Source organism: Pogona vitticeps, chromosome 13, assembly GCF_051106095.1.
Source record: "Pogona vitticeps strain Pit_001003342236 chromosome 13, PviZW2.1, whole genome shotgun sequence".
Classification (NCBI taxonomy): domain Eukaryota; kingdom Metazoa; phylum Chordata; class Lepidosauria; order Squamata; family Agamidae; genus Pogona; species Pogona vitticeps.
In genome coordinates this window covers 8,849,013-8,865,243 of record NC_135795.1, presented here as the reverse complement: position 1 = coordinate 8,865,243, position 16,231 = coordinate 8,849,013, and the positions used below count along the sequence as shown (strand labels likewise).

Here is a 16,231-nt window from a genome sequence, read left to right as displayed (position 1 = left end):
ACATACGAGAGGCCTTCCGAAACCAAAGCCGTGCTAGCCGTTGATTTGAACTCTGCCCCGGGTCACCTTCTCTAAGAGGCTGGGGGTTCGATTCCATTTCTCTTGCGAGAAGAGCCAGCCTGGGTAGCCTTGGGCAAGCTGGACCGTCCCGGGGCGCCCCCAGGAGAAGAGAAGGGCAAACCACTTCTGAGTCATCTCTGCCTGGAAAACCCTGGAAAGGGGTTGCCACAATGCAGAATTGACTTGACGACAGACGATTATTTTGCTGGTTGGATAGCTCGGTGGTTTAGGTGTCTGATGGCAGAGCCAACGGTCAGAAGTTTGATTTCCTTCTATGCCTTCTGGGAGAAGAACCAGCCTAGATAGCCTTGGGCCAGCTGCACAGTCCCAAGGTTGCCCCCTAGAGGAAGGGAAGGCCTCCCTTCCTTCCATCTTCAAGTTCTAACAAAAGCTTCTGGATTCAATGAGAGTTTTCTTCTTCCAGGTTTTCTTCTCCAACTGGAGCCATCATCCTTTCCTCCTTCCTCCCTTTGCTCGCTGACAGTCCCCAAACCCCATCAGCAAAAACGTTTGATGGGGCCGGTCTTTAGGGGAATTTTCCCGATACCCACTTTCAAAATACGGCATGCTTTACGAACCTTGGTTCCTCTGTATACGGACATCTCCTTCCTTCTGGCCCATCTGGGTTCCATTATGAAGGGGCTCGAACGCAGCGCTTCATGGAAGAAGAATGTTGTGGTTACCTCAGCCCTAATCTTCTTTTTACGCCTACTCTGCCCCAAGACTCCGTGGATATGGCTTAACTGAACATGATGTAATTACGGCATGTTTTGGAGATGAGAAAACCCCTTCCCACCCCCAATGTTAGCCCCCTTTCTTTTGCCCCTTCATTTTGAAGCTGAAGCACTTTTAGTTCCCAGTTTCCTAGACTGACTCATCTGAGAAGAGGCTCTCTCCCTCTTTTTCGTCTAAGATGGACAAGTTTCTCCAGTTGGACTGAAACTCAGAGTTCTGGGCTTTAATCAGGGTGGTGAGTTGACTTCCCGTCAGCCTTGGGCGAGCTGAAATAAATTCTGCCTCCTGACACCCGTTCTGAAATGAGAAGACTCCCTGTTTGCAGGAGAACTGGCCCCAGCTAAGATTTTCTGCTCTTTGATTGTTGTTATGGCTGAGCCTGATGCAAACGGTAGCCCAACCTAGCTACAGAGTACAGTGCTGCCTCGCAAGACGAATGTAATTCATTCCGCAAGAAGCGCTGTTTTGCGAAAAATCATCTTGCGAAAAGCAGTTTACCATAGGAATGCAATGCAATGCATTCCTATGGGAACCTCGCAAGACGAATGAATTTTTTCGTCTTGCGAAGCATTGGTCTCGGGGGGGGAACCCGTCTTGCGAAGAAGCCGTCTTGCAAAGCACTATAGCGATCGCAAAAAACAATCGTCTTGCGGGTTTTTCGTCCCACGAGGCATTCATCTTGCGAGGCACCACTGTACTAGGCTAGGATAAAACTGGAGCCAGGCCAGGAGCTAACCCATTTTCCAGATCCATAGCTCATCTAGCTCTTGCACATGCGTCACGAGCTGTGGCAGAGAGCTGCTTTTCTGCATTCATCCTCCTCTTAGAACTGCAGGGCTAGAAGGGTCCCTAGAGGTCATCAAGTCCAGCCCCTGTCAACTCCCAACCTCTGGTTCTGCAGCAGATCAGGTACCACCCAACCATATGTTTTGACGGCTCATGGAGGACTTGAACCCAGATCTCCCAAGTTTCCTCACTCTATTACTATAAACGCGACACCGGACATAGGACTTCAAGGCAGAATACAGGTTGGCTTGGAAATACTCAATTCTGGCAGCTGCATTCAATACGTTTTGCACCCCACCCCATGTTTTTTTTTTGAATTGCAGTCTTCGGGTAAAATCCTGTACCCATTTACGTAGGAGCAGACCTTGTTGGATTCTGTCTGGCTTATTTCTCTGTAGATCTGCAGAAGATAGAGCTTTGGCATGTTTAGATTTGTGTTTTTGGACTACCACTTCCAAAATCCCCCAGGCATCTGAGAGTTGTACTCCAAACCAAACAGTTGCACACCTCCAAATGTTAATAATAATAATTATGATTTTCTCACCGTGGGGGCAATGTGTAGCCTGCATAATTAGCTTGTCAACTGCCCAGAGAGTGTTTTAAGCACTATCATCATCATCATATTCAATTCTGACTTCTGGCCACCCTTTCCAGGGTTTTCCAGGGACAGAGAGTCCTCAGAAACAGTTTCCCCTTCCCTTCCTCTAGGGGGAGCTCTGGGACGCCACAGCTGGCCCAAGGCTACCCAGGCTGGCTCTTTTTCCTGGAGACAGTGGGGGAATCGAACTCTTCACCTCAGGCTCTGCAGCCAGAGACCTAAACCACTGAGCAATCCAGTTCTTTTAGCTGATTTTAAATGGTTGTTTGATTGCAATTCTGGAATTCTTCCAGATGATAAACATTCCAGCCTTAAATAATGAGAGTCGGAAGAGCCAGGCTAGATTTCTGCTTCTCAGTTGGCCGCTTACAACACTACTCTTCTGCTGTCTTTCCGGAGTGGCCGTCTGTCGGAGAGCCGTGTCCTTTCGTAGAGTAATCCAGGCAGAGTGTCTCTTGTTTGTTGTGGTGATGGCGCTTAGAGGCAGCCCAAAAGTCCTGAATGGTATGTGTGTGAACACCTTCAGGGCACACGGCTGGATGACACTCGTCCGCATGCATGCAACCTGTCCGGAGTGGAATTTCTGGTAATAAAGGCCAGCGCAGATCCTCCCGGCTGAAATCCTCTGCACGTCACACAGGACTCCACGGCCTGCCTGTCTTAATTTTGAGCCGGCCAGTCCTAGTTGCTTTTCCCTCTTCTCTCCCCACTCAAAACACAAGGACGCCGGCATCAGGTTACCGTTCCTTCCCCCCCCCCTCCTGGCAGCTGCCTCATCCTGGTTCCAAAGGAGGTCCTATTTCTCTTCTGACGCAGGTTGGGATAAGGGTGAGGTGGGGGGGCCCCCCGGCACAAACCGACCGACAACCTGCGGTCAGCTGAAGGAAAATTCTCTGCCCCAGAGGGGTTTCGTGGCTCTCTGAGTTACGGCTGAACAGATAAACCAAACCTTTCATGCACACAGGGTTTAAAATAAAATGCAGAGATGTCTCCACTGCTTTTTTGAGATCGGCTTCTTTTAAGCCATTGGGGTAGAATTTAAAGCGGGGAAAAGTTGCATGCTTCTTGAATGGAGGACCATCAAAGTGTTTTAAGGGCGTGAATCTACCACTTCCTTCAAAGTAAGGGCTCCCAGATGGCTCTTGGACTACAACTCCCATCAGCCACAGCCTGCGTCAGTGCTGGGAGTTATACTCCCAACAACATCTGGAAGCATCCTCCTCATTTCTGGGTAAAGCAATTTAAGTGCGGCATCCACAGGACTAATTTCTTGCCACATCAGGCGTGCGGAGGGTGTTGTATACAGCACACAGCGGCAGGTCTGTGCCCCAAGGTGTCTACAGTTGGAAGACTTCACTGGCGGGAAGGTGACAGAGGGAGTTGAGGATGATGGTAACCAGCGTGGGAAGAGTGTATACCGCAAAGGCTCTTGTGGCACTTTTAAGACTAATTAGCTTTATTTAGCATGTGGTTTTGTGGAACTGCGGTGCTTTTTCACATGCGTGGAGGACAATCTGTATTCCTTGTATTTGAAACTCTTTCCTCCTTTTGATGTCAACAGACTAACAAAGTGTCAAAAGATTGACTGTGATATAATCTTCTACATGTCTGCTCAGAAGTATTGAGTGCTGGGGTTCTTACCCCCAGATTCATATATGCACGGTTGCAGCCCCTGGACTGTCGTTCTGTGTTGCCCCTTCTGACTGTTGCACAACTTGTGTTATCGGTTGTTATTTCTCTTCTGTTCGAAGATGAAGTGATGGGCCATCAGTAGGGACAGGATTTCTCCGACCACAAGTCTCAAAATTCTCCGTTTTGACCGTTTTGTTTAACTTCCACTTGGTAGGCCTCTGACTGTGGCTCACCTTGGAGAAAAGGCCTGAACTTGGCTAGGCCTAGCTCCACCCGGCTTCCTGCTTAGGAGGGGGGGGGGAAAGCTCCCAGCAAACACTGGGGCAGGAAGAAGACATTTGAGTGGTGTTCCAGGGTGGGAATCCCTCCTCACTGTCTAGCTTTCTCATAGTAACTGGGAATACAAGAGTGTGGATGATCTTGGCCTCTAGTGACCCATCCTTCCGCCTGATGGATCTTTTCTAGTTCCTTCACTGCCACCCTTCCTTCCGTGTCTCCATTTTCTTCTGATTTCTTGGCTGCAGCCTCCCTTTGGATGGATGGATGAACCAAAATATATGAAATCTTTTAACAAGTTCAGTTTCGTTATTGTCAAGGTTGACTGCTAGATGCTGGATGGCGTACCACTTGATGCTCTCTTTCTGGATGAAAATAGCAATATTCTCTAGGTGAAAAGGACGATCATGAAAAAGCATGGGATGGAGGCCTTCCTCGAATTGTGAATTACATCTGTGTAATACCAGTCTTTCAACTAACCAAACAGGGAAGGAAGGACAGGAAGCGACTTTGCCATGAATTTTGGCAGGGGTAGCGGTTTTTTAAATGCCTTTATTTTTTTAAAGAAAAAAAGCAACACCCTTCCAGAATTTATTTTAAATCTTGAACCTCTTTAAAACACGTTTTCATTCTCAAAAAGTAACCCAGGACAAGTTTAAAGCAGAATATGAGTTTCTTGGTGTGTGTGTGTCCTAGTACTGCTCACCATGGGCTATGTTAGCCTGATGGGAACTGTAGTCCATCAGCATCTGGAGGGCTGCCCCCCCCGGCTAGGTTTAAAGGAGAGGCCTATCCAAAGGCAGCACAATCTTGGCTCTCTCTTGCAGTTATGACTTAAACCTCTCTGGATTTGGTTCCCGGTCACAGTCACTTTTTGCATGGGCGAAGCGATCAGGAGACAATCGAGCTACAGTGGTGCCTCGCTTGACGTGGATAATCCGTTCCAGCAAAATCGCTGTACAACAAAATCGTCGTCAAGCAAAATTAAAAGGCCCATTGAAATGCATTAAAACCCGGTTCATGCGTTCCAATGGGCAAAATACCTGAAGATCTCCATAGGGCGATCGTTTTCCAGTGACTGTAATGCGAGGAATCCGTCCTAAAACACAGCGGGGAGCCATTTTGCACAGTGGGTGGCCTTTTTGAAAACCCAACAATCAGCTGTTTTGATCGTCGTTAAGCGAAAATCGGTTCCCGAAGCAGGGAACTGATCGTCAAACGAAAAACCCCATTCAATCATCGTTTTGCGATCACAATAGCGATCACAAAAAACTAGTCGTCAAGCGATTTCCTCGTCTAACGAGGTAATCGTCAAGCGGGGCACCACTATATTTACAAAAGCTCCCCGGTGAATGAATGCACGCAACCCAAGTATTGATCCACAAACGCCTCTTGCCTTTATCGGCAGGCAAGTTTAATTAATGGAGAATGAATGGGTGGACTCAAACCAAACGGGCCGACACTGATGCAGGCACAGCTGGTTTCCCTGGGGGGGGGTCCTGCTCCTAGGACAGGGGTGTCTTGAGAGCCTTCCCATTCCCCCCCCCCAAAAAAAACCCCATGTTCTCCCTTCTTTGCACAAGATGCATGCAGGGCTGAAGGCCCGGCCAAAGTCCCTTGCATGGATTTATCTTTGGACTCCATCCAGCTTGGATCCTGGCCATCCTGGGGGGGGGGGAGATCCCATGATGAGGAGGGTGGGCTTTTGTGGAGAGTCCCCATGGTTGCAGGCCTCCCTCCTCTCTCCAGTGGGTGGCTGTTGGCCCTCCCGGGCTCGCCTCCCTCCGTGGGCTGCCCTCCAGTTTCCTGCCTGACGTCACCCGCTTGGCCGGCCTCCCTGGGCGGCTGCTGCTGCTCTTGCTGCCCGGGCAGCACTTTTTTTTTACAACTTGGGCTGCCTTTCAGCTGTAACCGGAGACGGGGGCGCGCCTCCCCCCCCTTGCGCGCTCCTGCCAATCGGGGGCACTCTCAGCAACTGCCTGGGAAGAACAAGCTGCACTTTGCAACTGCAGAGAGAAGTTTTTTTAAAATTCCCCAGCTCCCGGGCCCTTCCCTCGGCACCCTCTTTCTCTTTCTGACCTTTATCTTTTTTTTCCTGGGGGGGTTGATCCTGGATTTCTCTCCCCCCCCTTTTAATCCCTCTGCACTCTGAGCATGCCTGCATGGCGGAACTGAGGGAGGGAAGACAGTAAGGGGAGCAAAAGGGGAATTCTCCATGGGCTGCCAAGATCCTAGTCCCTAAGAAACTAGAGGATCCCCCCCTCCGGCCCCTGCTGTCATTGCAACTGGCCCACCCAGCCCCGCTTGCCTTTGCAAGACCGGCAGTCTCTTCCCCCCCCCCAGGTCCCCCCCACCTCCCCCCCCTTCCTCCTCCTCCTCCTCCTCCTCCTGCCAGTCCGAGGCGTGCCGTTTGCTGTTCTGTGACTTCTGGGAAACCACCATGGACAGAAAACAAGGTAGGGAGGGATGTTGCAACGGGTTGTGCCTTGGGGGGGGGGGGGTTTGTGCAGAACAAGAGCCTCAAAAGCTGCAGGGTAGGGGGGGGGAAGGGAGACGATCCAGTGCAAGTTGGCTACTTTTCAAAATCATTGCAGCCCCCCCCCGTGCAATCGCTGCCTCGCTTGCTTTAGTTTTCTGCTTTTGCAGCACTGTTTTGCTATTCCCCCCCAAAAAAAAATTTGCACGGGGGAGCAGCCTGGCGTGCACGGCCTTGCAACAGGAGTGTGCAGTATATATATTTGCACAGAGATCGGGCGGTGTGCTTTCTCGTGAGGGTCCCCCCCTTCCCGGTGCTTGGCATTGCACAAGCCCCCCCCTCCATCCTTCAAAGCATCTGCCAGTGGGGGGGAGGGGAGGGCTCATGAAAGTTTGGATTTTAACTCGGTAAACTGACAGGTCATGTTTTGCAGCTGCCGTTGTGTGTGTGTGTGTGTGTGTGTGTGTGTGTGTGTGTGTGTGTGTGTGTGTGTGTGTGTGTGTGTGTGTGTGTGTGTGTGTGTGTGTGTGTGTGTGTGTGTGTGTGTGTGTGTGTGTGTGCATGGACGCCTCTCTCTGCCACACAGGCCACGGGTGACTCCGAGAGAGGTGGGTTGTGTTGTGTGTTTTTTTTTCTCAAATGACCTGTGTTTTTTCTCTCAGTCCTTCCCCCTTCCTCTCCCCCCCCCCCTTTAGCAACTTTTGCAAAAGAGAGACCCTTTTTTTGGCAGGGCAGGAGGACAACTTTGACAGCTGGCAGGCTCTAACAGGGGCAGGAGGCACAGTGAGAAAGAACCGTTTCCAGCGCTCTGCCCCACCCAGAAGGCCGTGTGCCTTTGGCACCTCCAGAGTCTAAAACTGAGACCGGGTCACCTAGGCGGTGGGTCTGGTGTCCTCCCTCTTTTGCCCCAGCATCCAGGATGTCTCTGGGCCGTGCTAGTTGCATGGGCTGTAGGACCGGGTATTTGCTTCACTTCTAAAACATGCTGGCTGCAGAATGCGAGGCCCCGCACCTTCGTTATGCAGGTGTGCATGATCAGAGAGAGGAACTCTGACATGCATTTTAATTTTTTTTTTTTCAAAGCATGCAGTTGGACCCAAAAGGTGCAGAGCCGGAGGGGGGGGAGAAACCCCGTGCAGTTGGATAAAGAGAAGAAATTATACAGCGATCTGTGTCATTTAAGATCTTAAAAGGGCAGTGGGATGTAACACCAATTTTACAGTTCTTGGTTTATGCTTAAATACAGTGGTGCCTCGCTAGACAGTTACCCTGCATGACAGTTTTTTCACTAGACATTGACTTTTTGCGATCGCTATAGCAATTCGCAAAACAGTGATTCCTATGGGGAAATTTTGCTGGACAATGTTTGGTCCCTGCTTCGCAAACCGTTTTTCGCTAGACAACGATTTTGGCAGCTCCCTCCGCGCTCGCAAAACGGGTGTTTTCGGGACCTTAGCTTCGCAAGACAGCGATTTAAACAGCTGATCGGCAGTTTACAAAGTGGCTTTCCTATGGGCGATCTTCGCTAGACAACGACGATTCTTCTCCATTGGAACGCATTAAACAGCTTTCAATGCATTCCAATGGGGAAATGCTTTTCGCTAGATGATGATTTCGCTAAACAGCAATTTCAGTGGAACGGATTGTCATCATCTAGCGAGGCACCACTGTATATTAAAATGGCTCTTTTGGCTGGAACCTGTTCTCCTTCCCCCTTTACCAGCGCTGGAAATCTGGAGGCCTTCCTGACTGTGGTGCAAGTGGTTCTACGCCAGCCTCGCGGCCTGAACGTTTGCGCTGAGCTTTTGTGGTGAGGGTCGTGCTCTTTGACAGGGCACGTTGGAAAAGCCGATGCGCAGAACAGTCTAGCCTCTTTGCCCCCAACCCTCTTGATGCTCCAAGCTGTGCGCAGCCGTGGCCCTTCTGCCAAAGGAGTACAGAACTGCAGAGCCTTAGGTAGCCGTGGCAGAATTCTCGAGAATTTGTGGCACGTTCGTTTTCAGGGGCTGGCCAAATTTCCCGCTCTCGTAGCCGAAGCAGGAGAGGGCGATGCTCCAAAGTGTGTGGCTTGCCCCATTCATGATGCGAAACACAACACAGGAAGTTCGTGATGTTGGTAAGGCAGGGTTGGAGAAATTTTGCCGGCCTGCATAGATCCCAATCCGCATTATGAACTCCTGCAGCTGCTAACCACGGTAATTTGTCGGTGTGAATAACAAAGCATTATAAGTTAGTATTTTACTTCCTTTTCCTAAGCATTGATGGTGGTTGTGGGCAGATTGATGCATCAAGCCCCGAAATCAGGACTCAGGTCCTAAAAATCAGTGGGGTCGGATAACATGGTTGCAAAATCGGTGATTTGGGGGTTTCAGGATGCAGATCAGCAGCTGCGTATAATTGCTTTGAAGACCAGCAGCAGCAATAAAATCCTGCATAGGATTGAGCTGTTGTTGCCAAGCAGAAAAGCCGATGCATGGACGGTTGCAATGACTTACTCTTGAGTAGGCGTGCCTAGAATTGTCCTGGGCCTTCCGGAAATTTCACTCATGGTCTTAATAAAGTTCTGTCGGCCCCCTTTTAGTGGCCAGAGGTGGCACAGCTGCTTGGACCGTGGGCCTTGTGACACTGCTGTGCGGGCTATGCATAAGCTGCAGATTGTGTAGGAGGCTCACCGAGGTTTGTTTTGACTTGTTTGAGCCTCATGGCACAGCGATTAAACTGCAGTACTGCAGCCAAAACTCTGCTCACAACCTGAGTTCAATCCCAGGTAGTTGGCTTATCCTTCTGAAGTCGATAAATTGAGTGCCCAGCTCGCTGGGCGTGGGGGAGAGGGATGGCAAAGTGTAGCCTGCATAATTAAATTGCAAACCGCCTAGAGAGTACTTTAAGCACTTTGCTTTTATTCTGCCGTGTCCCTTTCTGACCTTCTGTATGGGCTGCATTTCTAGAAGTGGTTTTATTGTCCTGAATGCCTCTCATGAAATACTGCCAGGACGCATAAGTCCATCTGCAAAGGCAAGTCAAGTTGGCTAAACTCTATCTTTTGGAAGCTATGCAGGTTCGGACTTGGGTGGTATTTGAATGGGAGGGTACCAGGGATTTCCGGCTAGGGCTACAGCTAGGAAAGAATCCAACTGAGATCCAGGCTAGTCACGGCTGCCAGTCAGAGCTGGCAAAACTGGGTCCCATCACAAAGAATCTGACTTGTCATAAATTTGCTATGTGTTTTCTTCCGGAGCGTGGTGTCTTCTTATTCTCCTGCTACAAGCGGATAGATTGGGAGGCACAGTTTTCCCCAAGCTCAGCCTGTGGGCTTATGGACAGCTGAGATTAGACACAGAAGGTCTCTCCATCAAAATGACCCATGTTCTTGACCACCACACGAATCCACGCATCTGGGTTACAGCTGCCCTACACAATGGATGGTGATCCTTTCGGGGGAATTTCTGCAACAAAGGAAGTGATTAGCTTTCTCTTATTATTTGCTCCCACCCATTAGGCTTCTAGTCCTGGTTGAGGAAACTCTGGAAAATGGACAGTCAGCAGAAACTCTGCCCCCTTCTGAACAAACGTGGTGGAGCAAGCGCCAGAAAAAAACAAAAAATTCTGGGACATTTAAAAAAAAAGTTAATTGAAGTACATAAACATCAAATTTGTAGTTATCCAAGATAAAAGACCTTGTGGATTTTTTAAAAAAAAATGGGGGGGGGGGAATCCCTGATCTCCCTAAACCACCAAACCAGCAGAGAGCTGGCGTCCTGCCAGCCAGCATCTCAGACATTTTGGGGTATCTAAAAAACAGTTTTATTTTTTAAATGTGATGTTTATTTGTTTGTTCGTTCTTAAGTTGCATCATGCATTTTCACCCAAGCAATACCATATAAAGCATGTCCTTGTAAATTGTTTCAACCTGTAGCAGCTAAATCGGTGAAGAGATCTGTGAGTCTTTCAATACGATGCCTGTGTCAGCCTTAGAATGCTACAGAGTTCTTGCACTAACAGTAATTCTTCCTTGATACAAAGTTAGTATCAAGGCCCCAAACAGGGGGAAAAAACCATTGTTCTCTTGATACAACCACATTTGGGAAGTATCTTGTTTCCCCACCCACACCCACCCCTTTCCAGGTACATGATTTTATTTATTTTATTTAAACTTGAAAACATTTTAAGGGGATACCAAGAAAACCTCTCTGTCAGGATTTTCCATTAGTGATGTAAATCGTCACCTATGAAAAATTCAAAAGTTGTTTTTTTCCCTTTCTCTGGGTAAGATTGTAAGGGTTTTTATATATTTCTTCTTACACTTTTTTCCTTTTCCCTTTTTTTTTTTGCAAAAAGGTGTGTGTGCATGCATAAAACCCCTGTGTGTGTGCATGCATAAAACCCCTACTGTTTTGCAGAGCATGCTGAAAAAAACCAATGCTCTCTGTGCCAAAAAACAAGAGTTGGTCAAATGCAAAATATATGCAAAAAAACTCAGTGCAATAAAAAATGCAATGCATTCAAAAAGAAAAAAGTGCAGGACTGCAAATTTGTAAGTTTTCACTACACCCTTATTGCCCCTTGCCAAGCAGCTGAAGCTGTAGAGTAGTGTTGACCACTAGCAGAATGGGAGCCAGAGTTAGGCAGGGTGGGCAGATGGTATGGAGTTCTCTGGAGGATGATAAGACTGGCTGAGATCCTGAACATGGACACTTCATGCTTCTCTATTGGTGTCATTCCTGCCGCCGTTCATCTTCCGCAGGCTGCAGTTTCCCACTTTTTCTTACAGCAGTCCTGGGAGGATGTAGCAGATCCAAAAATCACCCTGGGAAGCTTTATGGCATATTTTGAACCCAGAACTTGAACCCAGGTCTCCTGTTTCGCTAAGATTTCTCCTGCTCGTTTTGTACTCTCATGGTCCAGATTTGCTAAGCATAGCCCCGATTTTTCTGCTTTTTTAGCAAAATATTTGCTGCTTCTTTCTGTTTTTAGGTGCATGCATGCGCACACATGCGCCTTGTCTGTCTTTTTCTTTGCAGTCGCCAGAGTCTACCTGTTTGGAAACCCAGGATCTTGTGCTAAGGGTGTGTTTGATTTTTCGATTTTTTTTTTTTGTAAGTGGGTGACAGCAGTCTCCTGCCCTCTACTGATCTTTTCCGATCACATGAGGAGTGGATGAGCATGGCTGTGGTCCCGTGCTGTGATTCAGAACCTTCCCATGAGTTCATTTTATCGGCAAGCGGGAGAAAAAATGCCAAGCAAAATCTCCAACCCAGCTCCTGTCGACATCCCTTTCCCAGAATAAATAACAGATCTTTCCTGGCGGTAATATTCTGGAGTGGTTTTTCTCCTAGGAAGACTGGAGGGAAAAAAATCCAAATGCATGCTTGGTGGTTTTGTTTTGTTTTGTTTTTAAAGAAAGCAGACAAAAAGCAGAAAGCCGAACAAGAAAAATTCTAGGAATTTGGAAAAAACTTGACAATGCAGTGGATACTGGCCGTGAAAGTGTTTAATTCTGGACTCTTAGGAGTTGGAGCAAACATTCTGATTGTGTGCCTGACAGCAATGGGATACAAAAGCCGGAGGATGTGGTCTGTGTGCTTTGAGGTGCCTTCCTGGAGGCTCTGCAGCTTCCTGGAGCAAGAGGTGTCAGACTCTTGGGAGCTGGGCGAAAGAAAAGGTAGTAGATCGGAAGCAAAATCGGAACGGCCAAGTGTATGCTTTGAACACTGACTGCCATATTTTGGACAGGTTTTGCAAGACCAAAGGGTAGAGAACACAAGGTCCTCCAGATATTTTTAGACTGCAATTCCCAGCAGGCCGCCTTCTTGTTGCAAATCCAGGCTGATGGGAGTTGTAATCCAACCGCATAGAGAGGGCCACCTGCGTTTTTACATCTGATCTAGGAATGGGTATACCAGCCGGTGGACTGATCCGATGTTGCTTGTTAGTTTTCCTGTTATTTGCACATGATCAAAGACCCAGTTCTCCAGCAGGAATAGTCCTTGACCATGCTGCTTGGTGGATTATGGGAGCTGTAGTCCAGAAAATAACTTTTCCAAGCTCCGCTGCTTTCCTCCTAAGCGTACACAGGTTCCTGAATTGACTGTCTGCTGTAAACTGCACACATGTGTCTCTAGCAATGGTACATTTGCTAAAACTGCCCCTAGCTCTGCAGTGCTAAGATGATGATGATGAAGACTATAAGATAGTTACTGTATCTTGCTTTTGGTGAGAGCCTTACAAATATCTTCTACCTCATCGCCGAAGCTCCTGAGAAGATCAGATATTATTTGAGAATTCATTTTGTTTTTCTTTAAAAAAAAAAAAAGTCAATTTTTCACAAAAAAAAATCAACATATTTTTAGTTGTACGGTTGATACCTAGTGTCCCTCCCGCCCTAGGGAAACATGGTAGCTCTATGTTTGATACATTTCAAGCTATCATTAAACACGTATTCATAGGACCAAAAATGAATGAATGAATGAATGAATGAATGAATGAATGAATGAATGAATGAATGAATGAATGAATGAATGAATGAATGAATGAATGAATGAATGAATGGAACTCAATAATCTGATTTTGCTCTTGGACTTTGTACATTGCATCATGTTTATAGTTTAATTTTGAATCAGTTTTATGGGCAGTGATCTTACAGGATTGTAAGTTATATTCTAACTACATTAATTTGCAATAATTAATTAATTAATTCAAGGTGCTCTGCCCATGGCTTGAATAGATGTCCTCCTTGCCATTGTTCAACTAATAATACAATGTGAGCATCAACGTCTTTGGTGATTAAGATCTGTATGTTTATTCCTTCTAATGTGCTACATTTGTAAAAAGCTTAGATATTCTTGAATGATGTAATTAACTAGTCAGTGGACCAAAGCTTGTTTATTCGTGAAGAGCTTAACCCTAGTAGAATTGCAGGTTCCAGGCATGTAAAATGATAGCTGGACTGGTCTCCTAGGGCGACTTGAGTATTGCTGCCAGGCGATGAGGCAGGATCCTGGAAGGTGACGTTTGAAGGTGTAGCTAGGGGTGGGTTCCCTATTGATTCTCATCCCTTTTCCAAGCTTAGGGGGGAAAGTCAGAACAAGGTATGTGAAAACCTTGTTAGGATTTCCTCGCTTCCTTTGTGTGTGTGTGTGTGTGTGTGTGTGTGTGTGTGTGTGTGTGTGTGTGTGTGTCTACACACACTTCCTTACTTGTAAATTGCAATGCACAGAAAAGCTGGGAAACTTTTAGCTCTGTTCTTAATCTCCTCCCAATTTTGCTCATGTGAAACCGAGGCCTTTCCATTTTTACATTTCATACCTCTGCCGTTTTTCACATGCTACGTTAGGAACGACACCTTTTCATTTCTTGATTCATTATTTGCTTTTATTACATTTAAATCAACATTTATTGTGTTGCTTTGCACACACGTATTTGTTCTGTTATCTTAAATATTGGCTTTTGTGTGGCTTTAAGTGGTAAAAGAAGTTTCAATTTGATATGGAAACAAGTACTGTAATACATATACTTCGATTTTCTCTCTCGCACACAATTTCTGCCCCCCCTATTCATTAAGAAAAAAAGAAAGAAAACCTGGATTCTTTCCATGGCTTCAAAAGTTCTGGAGGGTTTGCATGACTAGGGAAAGATGTCGTTTGGCAGCTGGGTCAGGTCGTGGGAAGGAGAGGTTGATTGGAAGTCTGTCAATAAATCCTCAGAAGCTGTTGAGGGGCCATGTAGAAGCTGGGAAGGCAGAAGAAATGCCAAGGAGGCTGGCAAGACTTTGGGGTCCAAGTCCTGAGTTCGAGTCTTTGTTGCAAAGTTCCTATTACAAACTCCCCCCCCTAGAAAAAAGGAGGAATGGGGAGGTTCTGAGTTGCGAGTCATTCGTTAAAAAACCTGAGTCGAGTCACTGGTGCAACTTAAGTCTGACTTGACAACAAAGCTTGAGTCCCCCATTCCTGCTATCACCCCAATTGCGGGCGGTTCTGGCCCAAGGATGATGGGCATTGCAGTCCGCCGCATCTGTAGGGCGCGGGCTGGAGAAAAGGTGTTTTCCAGGGTCTGCTAACGGGTTAGAAAACGGAAGGACGGCCTTCATAGCTGTGTGATTTCCGTAGCGATCTATTTTTAAAAAGGGGCTTTAAGTGAATGCACAATTCCAGTTGGAAGGGGAATTTTGACCGGCTAAATCCCCCCTGCCTTTCCCTCCTCCCGTTTCTTCCCCTGGGTTGTTTCTGGCTCACCCGATTATTTTGGAGAAGTGTCAGCCGAGTGCAAACCTCCTTGCGCTATTTATAACTTCACCTAGCGCATGTGTGTGTGTGTGTGCATGTGTGTGCGGCTGTCTCCCCAGGAGGAAGTTTGCAGCGGAGTTTGCTTGGTGTAACAACTCGAGACTGGCCTGCTGGAAAGGCTGCAGGGTGAAAAGGTGGAATTTCCAGCACAGCTTGTTTGGTTAGGAAGCGTTGGGGCCGATGTGCCCGTCTTCATGCATGCTCCAGGCTGGCTGGCGGTGTTTGCACTGTGCTTTGGGTTCAGGAGGGTGGAGACGGCTGTGCAACGAAAGGTCAGAGCGCATCTTCTTGACTCCCTTCTGTGGCAGGAGCTCCGAAGAAATAAGTGGAACCAGTAAATGGAGACCGAGAGGCTCGTGAGCCGTGGTCTCTGCAGAATAACGATGGCTCTCATCTGAATTTTTTTTTTTTGAGAGATGGCGGGGTCTAGCGGATGCCGTGTCAGACCCCAGGATTCAGGAGCCTTGGGTTCAAATCCTGACCAGCCATGAAGACTCATTGGGGAGGGGTGGAGGTGGCAAGCCACGCCTTGAATGTCGCACAGACCTCAAAAACCCTATTCCTGTCAGAAGTGACTGGATGACGCAAAACAACAATCTAAACTTTGGAAACCAGAAGACTGAGGGCGTGATTACACAGAGAAATAGGTCGCAGTATGTGATCTGTTTCCCAGCAGCCACACGACGCATGGGGAACTGCAGTCCGGTGCGACACCGATCTACGCCTAGCTAGATGTTTTTTGGGCCGGCTATAGGGCTTCTACTTTTGGGGGTTGGGTTCGAGTGAGTCCCCTACAGATGGAAAACTGCTCCCCTTCCAGCGACGCTTTCTGGTGGCAATCAAGCCTGCGCCTTTGCAGCTGTCGGATCGTGCCCTTAGACTTTTTGTCTGAAAACACGAGGCTAGGCCTCATGGAGGAGACAGGGTTCTGAGGAAGGGCAGGAAGAGGGCGAACCGTCCGTTCACTCGTTCATTCGCTTAATACATTCAGCAGCCGACTTTCAAGATTCCTGCCTCGCCTACCCCGAGCGGAGACAATTTGGAAAGCTGCCTGCATGGCACAGCAACAAGGAATCACAAGTTTCTAGACCTCAAGGTTTCTGAGGCGGTGCTTGTGGGTGAGGCTTGCTAAACCCTCCGAACGTCTTTGCCTATCTTTCTTCCTGTAGGTTGCCCAATGTGGCCGATGGCCTTACGATGAGAATTCTGAATATAGGTCAGCATTTCACACTTAAGTTGAAATACCAGCAGCTGGATACAGGGTAATAGAAAGGATTTTTCTTGGCATTTGAAAAGCCGGAACAGCAAATGAGTGACTTTCACTGTGGGAAGACGTACAGGGAAAATTATTCCCTGGACCAGCCTGGCGGGCAATCATAGGAGGAG

At 47.7% G+C, this 16,231-nt stretch overlaps 1 protein-coding gene across 2 annotated transcripts in view; it reads left to right on the top strand.

Annotated features, from left to right (window-relative positions):
- MAP2K3 (mitogen-activated protein kinase kinase 3) overlaps positions 1-16,231 on the top strand; it is a 45,717-nt gene that overhangs the window by 14,390 nt on the left and 15,096 nt on the right. Inside the window, exon 1 of one of the 2 annotated variants that reach the window (XM_072982393.2) lies at positions 6,042-6,543. The exons of the other annotated variant lie outside the window; for it this stretch is intronic. Coding sequence (XP_072838494.1) covers positions 6,528-6,543 — 16 coding nt within the window. The 5' untranslated portion in view covers positions 6,042-6,527. Of the gene's footprint in view, positions 1-6,041; positions 6,544-16,231 lie in introns of those variants that run through there. 2 annotated transcript variants of the gene reach the window in all.